Below are 21189 nucleotides of genomic sequence, written 5' to 3' on the forward strand. Positions count from 1 at the left end.
GTTGTCTAAAAAAGCTTGTTTGTTAAGGGTACTCCATTTCCTAACAAGCCCTCCAGCAATTGCCAGGGGTTTACCATCGCTTGCCATAGAGATGGAGAATTTTATCAGAAAGAGGTCTGACCAGATACAATGACAAATTATGGGGACAGATATGGTGAGGTTGTTACTCCACACTTGATCAAGGGTATGACCCTTGACATGCGTGGCAGAGGTGATATGGTGACAAAAGTTAAGGCCCGAGAGCAGTTCCATGAGTTCAGAGGCCTGCGGGTCACCCAGCTCATCATTACACCAGTAGTTAAAGTCACAAGCAGAAGAACTTTAGAATAATCTGTAACTACCATAGCTAACTGTTCACACAGAGAAAGGGGAAAAGAGGCCATATATTGAGGGGGTCTATTGATGAGGACACATATTAATGAGCCGGTCTTAGTATCAAGTTTGATAATTAAGTTGTCTACTCCAGGGAGGGTGAGGGCGGACATGGAAGTAAACACATGCTCTTTTTTAACAATTGCCGCTACTCCTCCACCTGTCTTTCCTTGAGCCGGACCAGCATGCAAGATGTAGTATTGCTCTGGAAGAGCTGCTAAGATGTCCGGAGGGGAATCACTATTAAGCCACGTTTCGGTGATAAAGAAAATATCAGGCTTATCATCGGTGAGGAGTAGAAATATGTCCAATTTGTGCTTGATCAGGGAATGGGTATTAAGATATGAAATATGGAGGGTTACGTTGGTGGTCACAGGGGTTGTAAAACTGTGGCTATGATATTGAGATGAGATAGCGGGCAGAGAGTCAGATGTCCTCTGAGGGCTACCAAGAATATCGAGGTAAACCAATTTCTCAAAAGTGGCTGGACAGGGCACAAACTCGGCATCATACAATGCTCGTAGATTTTCCAAGGAGTATCTGATCACCGGAGCAGGGGTACTGGCCCCTGGGAGGGTCCGGGCGCGAACGTGCGCAGACGGGCTTGCCTTTGCGTGCCATCGGCGCCCCCGCTGCGTTTGCCCGCTGCGTGCTCTCGGACGTACAGCCATTTTGTCGGGAGGAGGGCGCGAGGGCCGGACAACTGGTGCGCCAACCTTAAAACCTTCCCCAAGATGGCGGCCGAAAACACGTCAGCAGCACCTAATCGGCTGGGGCGAGAATGCGGCGGGGGAGCAGGTCAGGGCAACCAATTTAAAAAGTACAATATAAATTTTTAAAACATACAGCCTTTCGAAAATAAACTAAAATTGTGGCTAGTCTTCGTTCCTGGCTTCCGCCTCAGGAATGCTAGATTTTCCAACAGTGAAGAACTCATTTGGAAAGAACAGAACAGGTAGCTTTAACTTAGGAGGCAATGTGTAAAGTATTTGTGCAACATATCCCCCAGTAACACAATAAAAACACCACAAAAAGATTCCTCACCAGCTTAGGAAAGTAGATATGATTTTTATAAATAAAAAAAGACCAAAACGACAAAGTAAAAGTCGAGATATGATTTTTTAAAGATTAAAAGTAAAAATAGCACTAAGAAGCACTAAGTGGCTATGGAAATTATCTGGTAATGCTGGACTGGTGCAAAGTCAAGAGTTCAGGCTTATAGCGATGGAGCGAGGGCTGGGTACAGGAGCCACGCAAGGCATGTTGAACAAAGTACATTGATCCTGGTTGCAACGGCAAGATGCGGGGTGCAGCCCAGTGATGCGTGTTTTTCGATCCTGCAATCGAGTTGATGCGTCAATTTTCTTCATGCTTTGATTCTGCTACATGCATACAGGAGATGCGTCGGTTCTACTGCAGCATGCACCTGGGTCCACTTTCAATGGACCAGGCACAGGAGCAGTTGTTGAGACTTTGATATCTCTGAGTCTCAAAAACAGAGGCAAGGCAACAAGCCCTTGGAGATCACTCTGGATTCAAGGCAGAGTACAGCTCTTCCTTAGCAGGGTCAGAGGGCAGCAGGCAGCAGGGCAACACAGCAGAAAAGTAGGTCTTCCAGAGCATCCGTCGAGCAGAGTGACAATCCTTGTTGCAGCACAGCAGTCCTTCTGACAGAATTGCTTTACAGGTCCAGAAGTGTCTGATTTTCAGAGGTCAGAGACCGAATACTCATACCCAGTTGTGCCTTTGAAGTAGGTGTGACTTCAAAGAAGGGTCTTTGAAATTACAGAGGTCCTTTCTTCCTAGCCCTGGCTCCAGACTCACTACAGTTCTCCAGTAGCTACCCTCAGTTGCAGCAAAGCATTTGTGGCAGCACGCCTTATGGGTATTTCTATCATATCATAACATTACTAACAGAAAAAGTGACAGGTCTCAACTTAATATTGAGATGCATTGAGGGGAAAGCATTTATACGTGGCTGATAGAAGAAAAAAGAAATGGGCAATTAATTGTAGGTCTCAGAATTGGTACTTTTTTCGGTGTGCAGCTCAAAAGAGTAAAATATTATTTGCATTATTTTGGGGTTTCTATTTAACCCCTTAAGTGCTGCCTCGGTGCATTGGCCGACGGCAGCACTACCTCCCCAGTGCTGCTCACGACCATTGGACGTCCATTCAGCACTAGTTCCAATGGACAGCGCAGCACTGGGGAGGAATGTTTAATAGCATCTATGAGGTTAAGACGTTCACATTACAAATTGTGTATATTTACTTTGCCACTGGATTCAAGATAGCCTGGCTGATGAGGGTTATGAACCCGAAACTGGTTCCAGGATGCTTGTTTCCGGTCCAGGGAAGACATAGCTTGGCAGTTCGGGCTGGACTGTTTCCATGAGGCACAGTGTCAGACTGATTTGCATATGGCCATGTCTGAACTGGGGTGGTGGAGTGAGCCAAAGAATGATGAGGGATTAAACCCAGATTAGTTGACTGGGGGTGAGTATTTGATTTGCTCAAGCTCTCCGTCCATCATCCCTTTTGGTATTGCTTTGATTGCCCTAAGTTGGCAGGATATGCCAAACATGGGTCCCTTGCTCACTTTGCCACTGGATTCAAGATAGCCTGGCTGATGAGGGTTATGAACCCGAAACCGGTCCCAGGATGCTTGTTTCCGGTCCAGGGAAGACATGGTAGTCTCAGGCTCCGACCCAATTACAGAAAGTTGCTAAATCATGTAATATCACAGCTTTATTATTACATTATTGTATTTTGATTAAATGATATTAACACAGATCTAGCTACCAATGGGTAATAGCTTGCAGGACCAATCTTTCAAGTTTTCCGTATGTATTACTGCAAAATTAATATCAGGTTTTTCACACTACTGCATTGCAATACCGCTTCACTTACTATGAGAGAAAAATGTTAAAAATACAAAAATGCATTAAAAGCACAATCAACATAGATTTGGTCTCTCTGAATCGGCCTGAGTGTTCTAAATGGTGTGTGGGGGAGGTAGGGGAGGACACAAGATATATGTGTATCTAGGGTCATTGTTTAGAATCTTGGTTGTCAGTTATGCAATATAAAGCTACACGTGCAAATTTGGAGCATCAGATCAGTGTATAGACACGTGAGACATGTGAACACCATGACACACTTTAACAACTGCAGTCAAAGTTAGAGAAGACACAAATGAAGCCCACAAGTACATTGTATAGCTAGTGAGCAACCATCAATCCTAATGTGGGGATTTAGCATCCGAGAGGTACTTCTGGCTATGCTTTTACAGACACTTGGAAATCAAACATTTATACTTAAAACTGCAACATATCTCATGTAACCACAGCAGACCCTGGTATTGTTTACTCTTTCAAATTGTAGACAATTGAGACTTATGTCCTTGCTGATGTTTTTGCTTCCTGCTACAGGTGCACATGCATAGAAGGGTTCGAGGGGCCAACCTGTGGCATGAATAAAGATGACTGTAAAGACAGTGACTGTGAAAATGGAGGTAGCTGCATCGATGGCATCAATGATTACACCTGCTTATGTCCTTCATCCTACACAGGTACAGGGTATCTCTTATTGTCTTTGGCTTCTTTCATTCTGTCTTTGTGTTTCTTCATTCACTTACTCACTGGAAAAGAGAATTGGTTGTAAACAGAGACCACCAGCCTCATCAACAAATTCAGGGGGGACCACTTGAGGTAGACTTCAATCACCTAAAGAAATTACTCTCATTGAAATGTGAATGCTACATGTTTAAGATGAAGCCTACTGAAACTCATTAATTTCTGGCCTGTGCTAGGAAGTCAATTATGAGTCCCAGCCTTGCTTATCCAAATGTTGTTTGAGCAATATCTCTTGTTTCTTTCCTGGGTTTTAAACTCCTGCTTCCTACGCATGTAGCTAAGAAAGCCCAAGTAACTCAGTAGACATTATCTATGTTGAGATGCATAAATGGCTTCCTTGTTCCTGACAAATTTTCATCTGTGCTACAAACTGCTTAGATTTCTCGTGTGGAAAGAGGAAATGCACTGTTGTGCGGTATTCTTACTGCCACTACGAGATGTACTTAATTCAGGTGCTCATATTATTGTATTGTCTCTGTGTCAACGTATAGTAGGCTGCCTTATTTTCAAGGATATGGTATTAAAATAATCATCATGTCCTACCCGTAAATTAGTACTTGTGTGTCAATTCTTCCTAATGAGTAAGCATGTTTGGCAAGTTGAGATTTCATATGTCGCTAAGATGTGTACTTTGCTATAGGTATTCCCTGTAGCAGCACTGCTCTTTTGGAAACTTCTCATAACTTGATGCTTGCCGCCTTCCCTATTTAGTTAAAAAAAATTAATTTAAAGGCTTTTAAACTACCTATGATTTACATTTCGTGTTAGTCTTTCTTTTATAACTTAATTGTTGTCTGAATATATATTTATTGGTACAAGCTTATCTGATGTTATGCATGATTGTATTGTGAAATTATGTTATAGTACTAATAAGTAGAAAAGTGTCCTCAACGGGAGTTTTCAGGTACATGTTTCTGTTGTATTGCAGTTGTATAGATCTGATACTGAATAGCATAGTAATTTAAAGGAAATAGGTTAGCCAAATGAACAGCCAGCAAAAACTAGCCATACATGTCATGTAGTTCAGCAACAGAGATATTAATGCATATACAAACAACATATGCCATTTATGGTTATCTCAAATTTAAATGCCTAATAGTTACAACATAAATATACATAGATGTAACATTTCCATAAAAAGTAGTGCCAGGGATTTGAACACAAAAAGACATATTGATATGGTCTGGAAAGTAGGCAATCATTTTCACCTCCATGGAGTGGTAGCATGGCCTTTATCAGGACTGGACACGATTAAAGATCACATGAATCCATAGATGGTTGACACTGTTAACACTAAGAATAAGTCTGCCTATGAAAAATTAATATATTGAAATTATGAATGAATGTAGATTAATGTCCAAATATGAGAAAAGTGGATTTCTAAAGATGACGTACATTTGTGGTGTTGAACGCATTATAAAGTAACCCAGGAGTGTTCATTGTTTAGACGCTATAGAAAAGTGCACAAGAAGACTTAGAAACCTTGTGTGATTTTAAGTCTTTTAAAGTAACTATTCATGTTATGTAGGATAAATACAAATGTACATGCTTTATTATTCGGGTTGAACAATAAGTGATGTTTCTGTTATCTTAGAGGCTAGAAGGATCATTTGAAAAATTGCTCACTCTTAGGGATTAGATTTTGCTCTACTTAAAGTGAGTCCACCGTTTTTCGATGTGCTCTGAAAGTAAATAAACAATGAAAGAATGAATTCTGAGAACAAAACCCATACTTTGGTATCAATGGTTAGGTCTGGCAGTTCCTTATCGCTGATGAAAAATATCCATAAATTCATTCTTTGATCCCCAGGCTGGCTACTATGGTTATTTACGGAATTGTTCAGTCGCAGCTTTTTGTGCATGTAGTTTCCATTTTAGGGCACTTGTATACCCTTTAATCATTTATCATACATTTCTAGGGTGTGTAGTTGATTCCTATCTTTCTCGAATCATTAATCTGTTATGCAGCACAAAAACAGTATAAAATAGCACACAAAAGCTCTCCAAAAATCCGAGAACAACTTCTGCAGACAATTAATGTCACTTCCCCAAAGCACCCCACTTTTACCCTTGTTTTTGGACTTTGGCTGCACGCAGATTAGTGAAATTGCGAACTTTCGCCCTTTGCTGTTATGGGCTCGTATTTGGCGAGTAGAAGAACTGAGCGCCTATGCCAGAGGATTGAAAGAAATAATGGAGTCACCACATTGGGCTAGAATCAAGTGGCTAACTGATATGAAATCCACACTGTCGAATTTGGGCCTGCTGGACTATTGGCTCAGCAAATCCTCTCCTCCAAAACAAGTACTTAAAAAATTATTTCGAGACTGGATTTGCTCCCAAAGGCACTCCGGAGTTACTATTGGAAGGCTTTCCGAGGACTTCTTGAAGTTCAAAGACACTCCTAGGCGTGAACCCTATCTTGATATTATTGGGAAACCATTTGCTCGATCCTTATATTTTAAATTTAGAACGGGTACTTTGCCTTTGAATACTTTTACCAACAAATGGAACTCCTGTTTACATAAAACTGAATTATGCCCTTCGTGTCTAGGTTACCCAGAGACATTGGCCCATTTTCTGTTTGTATGTGACGAATATGCCAAGCCTAGACGGGCCTGGCTGAAGAACTTGTGCCGACAACTGGGAACCAGGAGCCATGATGTGGCAATCAGGATACTTGTTTCAGACTGCTACGTACCCTATGCCTGTGCCTTAGCAAAATTTCTTTTTTGGGCCTGGGCTATTCGAGCAAGAAAGCTTAATAACACTGTTTAATCTTTTTTAAAAAATTCTTTTAAACAAATGTTATGCTGTTATTATTAACTGGATATATCTGACACTTATTTTTAGTAATTAATAATTTTTTAAACTTGCTTTTATGATAATGAAATTTTATCGAAATAAAGCTTTTTGACTTGACTTGACTTGTATAAAATAGTTGATAGAAAATATAGTTCCTTCCTTCTTTACAGTCTGTACCCTTTTTGTACTTATTATTTTTTTATTTATGTATTTATTTGTTTGTGTTTTTCTGTAGAACTGATAATACCTAGAATGGGTGTCAGAGTGCTTTACAATATTTTTTCTATATTGTTTAGGGGAATATTGTGAGCAACTCATTGATTTGTGTTCCTTGGAGAGGAATCCTTGTCAGCACGATTCCAAATGTGTCATCACCGTTGAAGGAGTAAAGTAAGTATCCACAGTCACCATTTGTCCATCTCACCGGCATTTTATTCATTGTGGATATTGTTTTATTGACCCAGACAGAGAGCCAGAAAAGTTGTAGACCCATTTTGTGACAAATAGTACACTTTATTGTGTACATTGCTTTGGTATAAGTGGAATTCTAATGGTACATTCTGTGCTGGAACTTGCCAAAGGGATTAATTGAATGCACCTGAGCATGAATCTGATAAACATTCTCTTAATTTTGTGACTTCTCAGGTGTGAGTGTGCACCTGGTTATGTTGGAGACAACTGCAGTATCAACTATGACGACTGTAAGGACCATCGCTGCCAGAATAATGCCCAGTGCGTGGATGAAGTCAATGGATACTCCTGCCTCTGCCCTGAAGGATACAGGTAAAGGAGCACACATGTCGACAAACATCTGCACTCAGGGTGGGTTATAGGAGGCTAACCATATTTAGGTCATTAGTCAGTCTGGCCTAAAATTCCTCTGAGATTCCTTATATGGTCCTTTTAATAATTTAGCGGCCAATTTAGACCCTGGCAGGCAACCACTGTCTGTGAGGGTGCAGAGGTCATCTCTCCTGCCACCCCAGCCAACCACCTCCCACCAAATTAAGCAATCACTGTCAGCCCGGCCCTGTTTGTGACCACCTGGTTTTATCTAGCAGTGATGGACCAAAAAAAGGACATCAGATCGTCCACTCTAAATAGGATGGGCGTTCTGAGGCGCTTAAGTTGATGGCCACCATTATGTGGGGCCATCCAAGTATTTTTTCCGACCGCAGCGACACCAGGAGTGGCACTGCTGTGGTAAAAAATATGATCTGCTGGACTCATAGTTGAATGGGTGGACGCAGAGTTTGGAGAACAGCGTACTCTGTTGCGTTTATGATGGAGTACCCTATCCACCAAACTAAATCTTTCCTGTTGTTGAATCGTGGCCATAAAAAGCAGCAGAGTGCTTAAATGTAACTACAAAAGATGAGGATAACATATTAAAGTACCCATTGAAAAGGTAGAAAAATAAAATGAATGGTTTTTCAATTATCCCAGAATATGGGGCATTAACTCCTAATGAAATATTTTGCTTCCAAACCACAGCAAGAACTCTTGTGTGTTCTTGAGCATTTTAAGGCATATGTTTTAAACCTGCATGCCAGAAGCAGTCTTCACAACAGTTTCAAACCAAAGCAAAGGGTACAGAACAAAAAGAGCATGGAAGGAACGTTCTAGTAGACAAAACACCTTGGCAATGGGCCAGAGTCTGTAATTTTCTCTGTTCTTTCTGATTTGTGTTTTATATTTGCAAACCAGTTAAGGAAGATTGACCAAAATGAAACATCATATCAATGATACTTATAAGTGTGGTACACACTCACCAGGCCAATGTGTAATTTCTCGCGCACTGGATTAATGTTATTTAAATTAGGAGACTACATTTATGAAACTCGCTGCTTCAATTTGGAGCAGTGAGGTGGCTGAAAATTTCCCAGGACATTAAAATAATCCATTTGCTGTGCAAGCACAGTTTGCCCGACCTGTTGAGAATCGTTCACTGTGAATAGATGCATAATTCTCCTCAGTGAGTGTTTAAAGGCATCCAAACATCTAGCTTCCTTGTGGGAACTAGTTCTTCTTGATTCTGACTTTATCTGGTCTATGCTCAAATGTCAGAGACTGATAAGGGCATGAACTATATCTTTCTCTTTTGCTTTGTCACACATCTGCCATGATGTAACTAATCATGACATAGCTACAACTTCTGCAATCTATACACCCTCCTCCTCCCGCCCCATATCAGTGCCCCGTGCCCTGAATACATTATTCTAAGATAGAAAACAGTTGATGAGTGCATGTTCACCCATGCATGTATTTAACATGTCTTTACCCGCCTTCATCTTCACCCTTCACATTAAGGATAGAAACTGTTCTGTACTGATTATATGTTTTTCTTTTAATGTATGTCTATGTGTCTGGCTTATTTGCCTTGTTGATACCTTTTGCTTTGACTTGTAAGGATTTGACCATGGGACCTTTGTATCTGTTTTTATACAAAGTCTTTTGTATGCTGCGATGCTTCAGCTCATACTTCAGGCTGTGTTGTTTATTAACTACCATGTTTTATGTATTTATTTTTATCTCAATTATTCATTCATTCCTATGTTATGTGCTTTTATGACTTTGGGCTTCATTACGATGCATTTCGGAACACAACCGATGGCTTGTCTGTTGCGGTCTGAATTGCATCTACTACTGCAGTCCCACCGACGCATTACGATGCGTGCGGTCGGAGCAGCAGTCGGAGGGACCAACTGACACAATCCGACGGGTCAGTTGGAGAGTCCTCATAATCCCTAAATGACGGCGTTTCCGCCATCGAGATTATGATGTCTGTTTTCAACAGCCTTTCCATGTCGGCCTTTCCAACATGGAGAGGCTGTTGGAAAGTGACACTTGGGCCGCTTGCAGGGCCTCTTTCCCACACGGCCCTCTGCATCTGTATTTTGGGGGCCCCTGAACATCCCTGCACTGTGTGGCAGCCACCAAATGGTGCAGGGATTTTCACAAACTGCCATTTCTCAATGGAAGCTTGTGCTGCGGGCAGTTTCCGCCCGCTGCACAACCTCCCGTTGAGAAATAATAGTTTGCAACTGCACCATGTGCAGTCACATCCAAATAATGTGGTAGGAACTGCCGACCTAAGGTCGGTCGGTTCCCAATCTGCAGTGGTGTCAGTCGGAGGCAACTCAGACCGACATCGTAATAAGGACCTAAGTTTTGAATAAAGCTTAACATCTCATTAATCGTATTTAGCCTATCGGTCAATGTCTGCCCTTATAATCTTTGGGATTTGTTCCTTGTTGAGTCATGTGACCTTGATAATTCCCTAGTCTGTCATGGTACTGGCAGGCTTTTGCTGAATCCTAATGGCATCCTAGCAAGACTATAGCTATATGAGGCTCCTCGTCACTGGCATTCCCATGTGGCAACACTAGAGCTTCAATTGTGCCACCATTCAGCTATATCTGCCCAAGTGTTAGGTCATGCCATGTCATGTCATATTTGTTTAAGCTATGCAACATTTTTTAAGCACACTATCACTAGAGGTCTCTAGCACAGCAGTTTAGCAAGCAGTGACAAAACAAAAAGGTAAATCTGAAGCTGTGTTAAGATAGATGTGGTTTTCTGGAGCTGTATTTTTCGCCAGAATGCTGAATACAGTTCACATGCAGCTGTATTTCTATGGCCAAGATCACCTTTACTTTGGCTAAGTCTAGCATCTTGCTATCTCTCAACTGTCTTGTGGTTCTAGCCTTTGTGATTACAGTCTCTCATTGGCCAGTGGTGATGAAGCTGGCCTGACTGCTGTTATCTTTTGTGGTGGTGATGCCATCCGTTTGCCTTTTCATGGGCTGTATGTTTGGGTCACTTGACTTGTCTATGTGAGGTATGGTCAAGAGAAAGAAAGTCATGTTTTTCAGGGGTGGGTGAATCTTGAGCAGCCAAATGTTAAAGTTAATGTCATGCTTGATTTTCACTATGACTAAATCAATGCTTGGGTGAGGGGCATATGTACGAGCCTTAACTTTACATATTGTAAGGGATAGTCTGTAATCCTTTCCAGATCTGGCTCAGAAGTAGCTTCCAATTTGTTAGGTGCCGCTGCAGCCGCGGCCCGTGGAGGGAGTTGTGGTGGGGCAGAGAGGCGGGGGTCGGGTAGGGTGGGGGGTGCTAAAAACCGGAATATGGATAATTGGAGGTAAGTAAACAATTTAATTAATAAAACGAATTTTGTAGCGCGGCCTGCATCGTATTTTGCGATGCACTGCGCGCTGTTGAGTTGAGAGCTCTGATATGTTATTGCAGGTGCTTGGCTGTGTTATTTGCATGCCACTTGTTTGCATGCATTGAAATGTGTCTTGTTATGGTGGTAATATGTAGATTTTGAAGCTGTGTCTATCTGATTAGCTGCAGTGGGATTAGGAAAATAGCGAAAATGTGCAATTTCCATTTTGGCAAGATACTATCTTTTTACTTCAACACAGGGGTCTCTGTGTGTGGGGGTGAAATATTCACTGGTAATACTGTCACATTGTTTCTTACAGAAGTTATACAATTGTATTGCAGTGTCTTCCCATGTGTGAGATGTGTCTTGGAGGGGGTAAACATTTGTTGGCTTTGTTTACACATGTGCATACCCACACAAGTGGAACTGTCTGTGTGTCTGTGTGAGTGTATGTGAACTTCCTCTATGCATTTCTTTTGTAGATACCTTTGGGCATAGTTGCCGGTGCATCTTTTAAATTAATTCGCTTGAATGGCACTGTGTCCCAATATTTGCACAAGTTCCTTGATTTTTCAATATGTAGCTCTTAGCCGGTCCTAGTTCTTTTTCTGCTGAATATGGTAATGTTTGTGCACTGCTGTTTGTGCACCAATGCTCTTATATTGTGGGAGGACTTTGTGTTGGGTGGCTTATGCTAATGGATGTGTTTTGGGTGTGTCATTGTGCCATCGTCCTCCAGCCTTTATTATGTTGTTGGGTTGTTCGCTTGTATTTCTCTTCAACCTTGCTGTCCATCTGTTTGCACAACTGCCACTCATTTATTCTACTCTGGCAAGGGTTATCTTCTTGTAAACTGTAACCCAAGTTGGTCGACTGGACCCTGCAATTTCTGCTAAACCAAAATGGGTGCAGGTCACACAGGAAGAAAATCTTGATTTGAATAGACATTACAACTTGTGCTGTAAAGTAGAACTTATCATTGTACAACCAGTGATTGTCTTGTGAAACGTTCTATTAATCTATTGCAAAATATTTATTTGTCTCAATTACACAACTGTTGCAACTGTGAAATTTACGTTTGTGATTCTGTGGTTAGCTAAAGCGACACAAAATATGTCCTTATTAGTCTTCCCCAAAGGTATCAGAACCCTACCTAAACTATCACACACTATTTCATTTCACTTTATTAACCAGTTATATGTGCTAATTTGATAATGGTTCGTTACGTTATCAATTAGAAACCCTGGATTTCCAGTTTTTTCTTAATGAAATTAACATAGCTATTTGGATATTAATATTATTTAAAATATGGCACATCTTCCAATGAGTAAAACTATAGGGATCCTACTTAAGATGCAACTTTTTAGAGTACCTAAACGCATATTTTAGTAATCAGAGAAAACCAGAGCCCAATAGTTTTCTTTTGTTCAAAAATTAATAAAACCTTTTCGTTAATGTATTAAAATCACTCACTGATTTTTGTTCCTGTGTTTATTATATTCCTCCTTTCTCAGCTTTATTGATGCAGTCAGAAATTGAAAGCCAGATGAGAGCAGATAATCAGCGAGCAATATCTTGAATTTAATTTCTAAAATTTCAACTTTGGTTTGCAAATGTACTAAACCCATTTACAGTTTGAGCAACATGTTACAGATTCGCTAAATGTGTTTCGGAAATCATAAGGAATCGTTATTTGGAAGGGGCACGTTTAGGGTATACTTTCCAAATAATGATTCTTTTTGGAATGTATTAATGTTTTGGTGACATTAATGTTTGACAGACACCTCAAAGGAGGTGGGAACTTGTTTGCAAATGGGAAGGGTGTCCCCCAGTGACTCCTTCCCCTTTGTGAATATCCAATGGGACCACTGCATATTCCTAAAAATAGTTTTCAAAATGTTTCTTTTTAAATTTCCAATTAAGGAACGCTGGCTGAATTAAACAAAAATGCTTTATTTAAAGTAATTACTGACATTGTTGCATTTTGCGACATACCTCATTGATATTCATTAGGCAAGTCGAATTGCGACCCACTGCGATTTGGTATTTTGTGAACTGACCTATTAGTACATAGGTTGTGTCACAAAATACTATAAGATTCTCAAAAAGTCTGTGAGTAAATTGCCACCACTTTTTAGCAAATCTGATCTTTGAACATCTGGTCCTAGATCATTACTCTGAGGCATATCTTTACTAGGTTTGGTGTAATTCTGTTAAATAGTTTTTCCAAAAATGTTTTACAAAACAGTATGGGCAAGATTTGGGTGGTGATTTATATATAGGCATGCAGCCTGCCATTCCGCCATGGGGATGGAGTAAATTACTCCGTCCTCATGGCATAGGGACTGCCAGACTAATTTATAAATGACCACCATACAGGCAAAGAGTATTCTTTTTCTTTTTGTAAAGAAAACATATAATGCTGTTGACTATGGTGGGGGGGAGCATTATAATATTTTACTGTTCCTTGCCGCTAGGTTTTACCTGGCGGTAAGCCACCGTAAAAAATGACTACAATTCCGCCCATCTAAATTTGGCGGGTGGACATGTAGCTATTTCTCTGACGGCCCTTACTCCCCAAGGCCATCAGAGACGTTTTACCACAACGTTTACAGAGTGTTCTCCGCCAGGACCAAACTGAAAGTCAACTCGCATTTCAATCGAGCAGGTGGACCCTCATGTTGGCGGTAAACATACTCTGTCATTGTCACAATGGAGTATACATACCGCCAACATATAAATCACCCCCATAGTGAGTTAATCAGACAGGGACGTTTGTATATCTGGATAGTTGTACATCGGATTGTGTGTGGATCTGAATCCTCAGCCTTGAAAAATAAACCAATCTCATTGGAAGAGGCAGCATGTTTTCTCTTTATCCATTGTGGGTTTCCCAGTTTAACAATTAAAAAGCTGATCTCCACCCAGTGAGACACAATACATTTTGCTCAAGAGACTGGAGAGGCATTACTAGGTGGCATCTTTGGGAAAAAAAAGAATCTGGTAGTCCCTTACATTCTGATTGTATGTTTTTTGTTTCTTTTTTAGTGGTCAACTTTGTGAGATGCTGCCACGTGCCTCCATATCACCAAGTCCATGCGAACTGGCAGAGTGTCAAAATGGGGCCAAATGTGTTGACCTTGGGAACCGAGCCATTTGCCAGTGCCTACAAGGATTTGGTGGGGCGAAGTGTGAAAAGCTGCTGAGTGTCAACTTTGTGGACAGGGACACATACCTGCAATTCACTGACCTTCAGAACTGGCCACGGGCAAATATTACTTTGCAGGTGTGTTACAAGATATGCCTGTATCTTTTTTCTGGTGGGATAATTACATGACTTAACAGAAAAAGCCTTACTGATTGGTGCCCTTGCATCCTTTTTTCACACTGTGGCTATGTTTTACATGAGTTTTCTATTACTGTAGGTTTCAACCGCTGAAGACAATGGAATCTTGCTTTACAATGGAGACAATGACCACATGGCAGTGGAGTTGTACCAGGGTCATGTTCGGGTCAGCTACGACCCGGGAAGCTTCCCCAGCTCTGCTATCTACAGGTAATATGCAATATCTTTAGCTCTCTAAAAGAAATGGAATACAACATACATTGGCCATGCTCATGAGTGGTCCGGATTTAAGGTTTGGATTCTGTGTGGCTGGAAACCATGTTTCAGGTTGATATCTTCCGAATTAAATCCTGGCATTCTGAGTTAATATATATAACATGAATAGTAACATGCTGCCTATGTTTTTCCAGATCAAATTATGCATGGGATCCCAATGCATTCTGCATTTTTTAACCTGTTCTCTGCAGATAGGAAATGGGAGCAAAGGACTTGTGTTGGGTGGGTAGGCAGTGGGAGGGTGGTATTGGATTTGTTTGTGAATCTGGTATATTGTGGGCCAGCCAAGAGGGCATTCCATGCTCCCCCAGTACTGTAGAAGGGGTCAGGTGGGGGCCAGGCACATCTTCCTGTCTGAGCCTGATGCAATTTACAGCCAGGTTTTTCTGACCAGTAATATGAGGTACTGTGTTCCTGCACTTGAGAAATCTGGGGTTAGATGTGATCCAATGGAGTGGTATCTCCCTGGAGAAAACAATCCAGCTAACTTTTAATCAGGACATTGAACGAGAAATGACCATGGATGCTGGACAGTCCTTTTTCATTCATTGTGTGTTATCGTGTTTGGCTTGCTGTAAAGATATAGAAGACATGTAGTGGCAATGCTGGTATTGCCTCAACATTGAGGCAAAGACTATTAGTCCACTGGTGATGAAGACTGCATGTGCTTCTTTCATTCTGATAAACCTCACCTTAATTTGGGCTTGATACATTCACTAACCCCTATCCTTTGCTTATAAAACCTAGTTATCTCTTACCACCCCAGTAATTTTACGAATGTAAGCCACAGCCGATTTTCAGGTTGCCACTTGGTGTCTAATCTAAAATGAACTAACTGTCCTCACTGGAGTGAAAAATGATTTCAGCCAGGCTCCAGGAAACATAGGGTTCAGATTTTCATAGCCCTTGCAACACTTTTGAGCCGCTGTTGCGTCACTTTAGTTAGACAGCGGCAACGTAAAAAATGCAGCCAATTTACAATGTGACGCATCTAGGGAGATGCGTCACGTTGTAAAGCCCTGCATCACATTATAACAGCATCAGGTATAATGTTTGCAGGGTGGGCGTTCCCACACAGGAAAGCCTCCTAAAAGTGATGCAGTGAAATTTACAAGATTTCACTGCGCCACTTCTAAGACTCCACTGCGTCAAAACGATATGCCTGCTTGAAGCAGGCATAAGGAGAGATGCAGTGTATTGGGAATAAGCCTCCGCGTGCATTGCTGGAGTTGCTTCGTGCTTGCGACACAACTCCAACAATGCATGACTTTTGCGCCAACAGATTTGTCAGAATTTCTGACAATCCTTGTACCATGGTGCGCTGTATTGTAAATACAGAGCATCCATGGTGGCGCAAGGGTTTCGCAGGCTGGCGCAGGGAAACTGACGCATCTCTACAGATGCGTCCGTTTCTTGTAAATCTGCCCCCGAAACTCCATAGTCCTAGTCTAAAAAAAAAAACACGACCTGGCCCTACTAAATATTTTGACTAGCACTTCTTTATATAAGTATTTATTTACCATTTGGTACTTGTTCATACTGATGCACAAACGGTGAAGCAGCTATATTGGCCGGAAGGGAGGCATGGAAGGAGAAAGAACTGCGGAGTTTAACTATTGGGGAAGGGAAGGTGGGCAGAATAGTAACTACAAGCCATCTATGAAAGTTTTAAGTAAAAAACTAAAGCTTACAGTTTCTTTTATTGAGTTCCGGTCTTAAAAACATAATAATATTGCTGGACTCTGCCAACAATCTCATGAAGATTAAAATAGCATACGGAAAAATAGATAGATCTCCGCCTTCACTATTAACAGAACGCCACTGGAGTTTTTGCTAGCTTGTTCTCATCATTTTTTAGCTCTTCGGCATAAGAGTTTTGATCCAGAAGGCTGGCAGTTGGTTGCTGCCTTAGAGAGTGGGTTGTACATCTAGGGTGTCCTTGCCGGATTGTTGGGGCAACAATGTAAATTGATTAAGGTTGCTACTTAATTGTCATGTTGTCACCCTTTAATTCATTACACAACGAGATTGTCTTGAAAAGTCACCTAAACAATAGTTTCGGTATTACCTATGCTTCTTGATGTACACTCAATACATTTATCAGAAAATGTCATTTAATTGGTGGCTTATATTTTATTGATCTTGTGAGGCATCCACAAGAACTGTACATGACTACACAAAATGTAGGATTCCTAATGATTTGACCAGGTGACTTATAACCTATTTCATTTGAAATAATAATTTCTTTGCTTTCCTCCTGGTTGACTTTGTTCTGGCATTACTCTGACTCCCCACTCCTTCCCTAAGTATGTACATATCTTTTAAGCTGTGCTAGCAGAGGAGTCATGATGCCTCTGAATTCTTGTCTTCCAGTGCAGAGACAATCAATGACGGCCAGTTCCACACGGTAGAGCTGGTCACCTTTGACCAGATGGTGAATCTTTCCATCGATGGAGGAGCCCCTATGACGATGGATAATTTTGGAAAACATTATACCTTGAACAGTGACGCCCCACTCTATGTTGGTGGTAAGTTTTGTGACTTTAGATATTAAACGGCATACTGAACAGTCCAGGACACAATTTACTCACAAGTCATTGTCAATCTGTACTCAGTACTGAATGCATATTCGAATATTGCAGTGCTGACAACTTTTTTGGAAAACAACTGGATTATAGGAGGATTATTTTAGTTGGTGTATGCTCCCTGGCACAATATGTCATTATTTGTCTTTTGAGCCATATTGCACATTCTGCCCTTAATGGTTAGAAGGTTCTAATAGCATTATAGTCACATCACCAATGGCTATACATGTTGTTATATGCTGTTCTCCTAGTTTTTGGCCCACACTTGAGACACAAGCCTAACATTCAGGAAGATGGAGCATTGTGATTGTTTACTAGCCCTTGGCAACTTCACTGCATGCTACACAAAGTACATCAAACCTGCCTGTGCAGCTTATCATAGAGTGTGGCTTTTATTACATACTGAAAATCCCCTGAACAAACGATACTGTCAATTTTTTTTTTTTATAAAATCATTTTTATTGGCATTTTCAACAAATAACAGTACATTAGTATCTTTTGTGAATGTAGCGTAACATCCATTATTTATACATCTTGCCATGGATTACAGTTACATCTAAATACATGTCACACCAGGTATTGTCATACAGGATGCCATTTTTATAAAATGGTAGGCAGGGCTAGATATGAGTCCATGCATGGTAGTCAATTGGCCGTGCCTACGGTAGGGTGATCGCTCTCAACTTCAGCCCTGTTTATTAAATGGTTCTACATGCCAGCCAATGGTTTAAACTGGAGAACTGGGGTAATATAACTGGAGGTACACCGTGTCTAATGTTTAATCACCTAAGAAGGGTCGCCTAGTTACCACTGTCTGGTTAGGTCTCATGTCTCGCCTGGGTGGAAGGGATGTCGGCAATATCATAGGGAGAATGCTGCGTGCACTGTCCAGCTCCTATTCCCCGTCTGGACCCATTCGAGGCTTGCTCTCCAGAGGGACCCTTCAGAGAGCCCCGGGGGCATGGTTACGTGGCAGGGGACAGTTTTCCTGAAACCCTGACTCGCCTGAGGTTTCTTGCACAAAGGAGTGAAGGAAAATAGCCCACATCATGGAGATAGGGTGTTTGCGTGTTCCCTTAACTTCTTCGGACTGAAGTACCTCCTCCTCTGCTGCTCCTCATTTTTTGACTGCTCCCACCCATGCTGTGAATAGGGGTCCATCTGGTGCCTTTCAATGCATTGCTATGCATATTTTAGCTAGCAGGAGCGCCAGGGACTCAAAGCGTGTTTCCACTTTCCTATTCTTGTGCTACTTGCAAATGCCTAGCGCACAGGCCTCCCACGTGTGAATATCTGATACCCCTGTGAATGAGCAAAGGGTGGCGTGGATCGTGACCCAGTAAGTATCGAGTACTGGACAATCCCAAAACATGTGGTGAAATAAGGCATTGGGTTCAGGGCATCTGGAGCATGTAAAAGACCCATGTGGATAGTATTGCTGGAGCTACTCAGGGGTAAGGTATGTGCGGTGCAGTATGTGCAGTTGTATGTTTTAAAATGGTAGGGAACTCCAAGCCGCAGGCCCATTCTTTGTCAGGAAGCTGTCTGCAGAATTCAGTTTCACATTGTTCCCGAAGAGGCTCCAGGGTAAGTGGGTTGAGGGCTCGTAATGCTATGTATATACAGATAACCAGATGCCGTCCCGGTCCCATCTGTAGCAGTGTGTGAAGCACCGGGTGTGTGGAAGGTTCAGTGACTGTCGTGCACAATGCCTTGCAGCAGTCTTCAAGAAACAGCAGATGCAGGAGGAATTGCCCTCTGGGGAGCTCCCATCCTGCCGCCAATTCCGGGATTGGCTGCAGTTGCTCATTGACGTATAGCGACCCTACTTCCGTCAATGTTTGGTCTGTCCATGGTCTAAATACCCGCTCTGTATAGTGTGCCCAACCCCTAGGGAATCCCACCAGCGGCAGGGCAGGAGAATACAGGGTCAATGTGTGGTTCAGTCGATGCACGCGGGTCAAGCAAGCGCGCGCTACTGTCAACTGAAGGGGCCTGTCCCAGAGCGGTGCCGCTCCTGGCAACAGCATGCATCGTATGGTCGGTGTCTGGACCCGTCCTATGGCTGTAGTCAACTCCCCCACAGCCCGATCCGCAGTCCAATGGGATACCCATTGCAGCTGAGCGGCGGGGAAATACGCCTCAAAGGAGGGGGCTCCTAATCCTCCCTGATCCAGCGGCAGCTACAGTTTAGCTAGTGCAATCCTTCGACGTCCGGACCCCCAGATAAGGGTCCCTAGGAGTGCGTCTAGTTCTCGGAAAAAGGAGCGCGGGGGAAATACTGTCAATTGTGTATTTTTCTTTTATGCATGCTTAATTTAAACCTTGGTCTGGTCTAACATAACATCCTCATTCCATAAGTGACAGGTAAGCCTCCATCTAACTGATCCGTGTTGGCATGTCCTCACATGATCCCATTTCACAAAACACAACTCCATTTTCTTCTTCCTACATATTAAGAAGTAAAATATAACAGAAAATTACCCTTAACTTCAGAATGGTTGAAAAGATAAAAGTTTGTGGGCAACGGGTTGACACCCAGACGAGCAATATTTTGTTGTTGCGGCTAAGTTATCAAGAGCAAAGGCAAGAGATTTCTTTTGTCTAAATTGGCATACCTGGAAATCACATCAGGGAAAAGAAAAATCAGACTTTGATTGAGTCACATGATCCAGCACAGACATTATTAACCACTAGCTCAGGGCATTTTGGGAGTATTACATTTTCTGCTCTATACATAGGAATTTTTTCATGGACATCCCTTTTGAAGGGATGTCCATCATTGCACATAAAAGAAAAAAGCTACTCACAGATCTGAACTATTTTACTACCTCTATGTACTCAACAGATTGCACTTCAAAAATCAGAGTGTGCTGGCTTTCTCCCTGCAAGAGAGGCCTCTGTAGAAAAGTATCACTGATTCCATATGGAGCTACATTTTCATGTTATGAATTCAGTGTGGCTGATAACAGCAGGTGATAACCGTGTTTTATGTAGGGGTGGGCGATAAATTCCGGTCCGCCAACCGAGTTGGTAGAGCTTCTCGCATGTAACGCGGAGTTCCGGACAAATGCCTCCAGCCGTCAAGTGGCAGACTTTTTTCTTGTACACGGCTCACCAATGGAAAATTGGCAAGCATGAGTGAGAATCAGCATCCCCTAATATGATTTTCAGGTGCTAGGAGGACACCCAGTGAGATTTCCCAAATGCGGGCAGTTGTGGGCAGTAGCGACAGTTCACACCGAGAAAGATGCTGCTCAAGTAGAAAATCTACTCAAGCGGCAGAAAAACCAACTTGAGCAGCAGTGCCTTCTGGTGTGCTGCATGATGCTGCTTGTGCTGATTTTTCAGCATGGAACAAGGTCCTGGCTCGAAAAATTCAGTATGAGCAGCAACATTTGCCAAGTTCTCCCATTCACTGAATTTTCGCAGAATCTCATAGAGTTTTCATGAAAGTAGAATTCCGTGGAGTGAAACTCCAGGAGTTCCTCCCACCCGTAGTTTTATGTAATATACTGAAAGGATTTTTAATGCAAGTGTAATAAATTGAGGTTCACTTAATGAAGGTGATACACCAAAGAACGAGAACTGACTGAAGTGACATCGCACACCATTTGACTGCCAGTGACATCACATGAAGTAACTGTCAAGTTAGGGATCCTCCTAAACCCTAGCAATCCTGTATAACAAATGTAAGACGTAAATGTAGCAGAGAAGTGGATTATAGTACTATATAATTTTCATCCATTGCACAACAGACACCTGTGCTGTTGAGAATTAAGTTTTGAAGTTTAGTGCAAGCAACTATCCAATATACTGTGACCCTGATTCACAAAGGGCCTCATCTCTCATGATGGAGGCGCTGCAGTCGTGGCAGGGGTCCTGACCTCTGGCTGGACTTACGCCATGCGAAACTGCAGTTCAGAGGTCCAACCACAAGGCGAGCCTCCCGCCTTGACAGCGGGACCTTCACCATGAGTTTGGAGGCCCT

At 42.1% G+C, this 21189-nt stretch overlaps 1 protein-coding gene across 1 annotated transcript in view; it reads left to right on the forward strand.

Annotated features, from left to right (window-relative positions):
• The window catches only part of SLIT1 (slit guidance ligand 1), an 842620-nt gene that overhangs the window by 800936 nt on the left and 20495 nt on the right, over window positions 1-21189 (forward strand). The window contains exons 29-34 of the mRNA XM_086922632.1: window positions 3803-3942; window positions 7108-7201; window positions 7457-7594; window positions 14040-14277; window positions 14417-14547; window positions 16987-17141. Coding sequence (XP_086778758.1) covers window positions 3803-3942; window positions 7108-7201; window positions 7457-7594; window positions 14040-14277; window positions 14417-14547; window positions 16987-17141 — 896 coding nt within the window. The remainder of the gene's footprint in view (window positions 1-3802; window positions 3943-7107; window positions 7202-7456; window positions 7595-14039; window positions 14278-14416; window positions 14548-16986; window positions 17142-21189) is intronic.

The sequence above is a fragment of the Lissotriton vulgaris genome, chromosome 5 (genome assembly GCF_964263255.1).
Source record: "Lissotriton vulgaris chromosome 5, aLisVul1.2, whole genome shotgun sequence".
Taxonomy (NCBI): Eukaryota; Metazoa; Chordata; class Amphibia; order Caudata; family Salamandridae; genus Lissotriton; species Lissotriton vulgaris.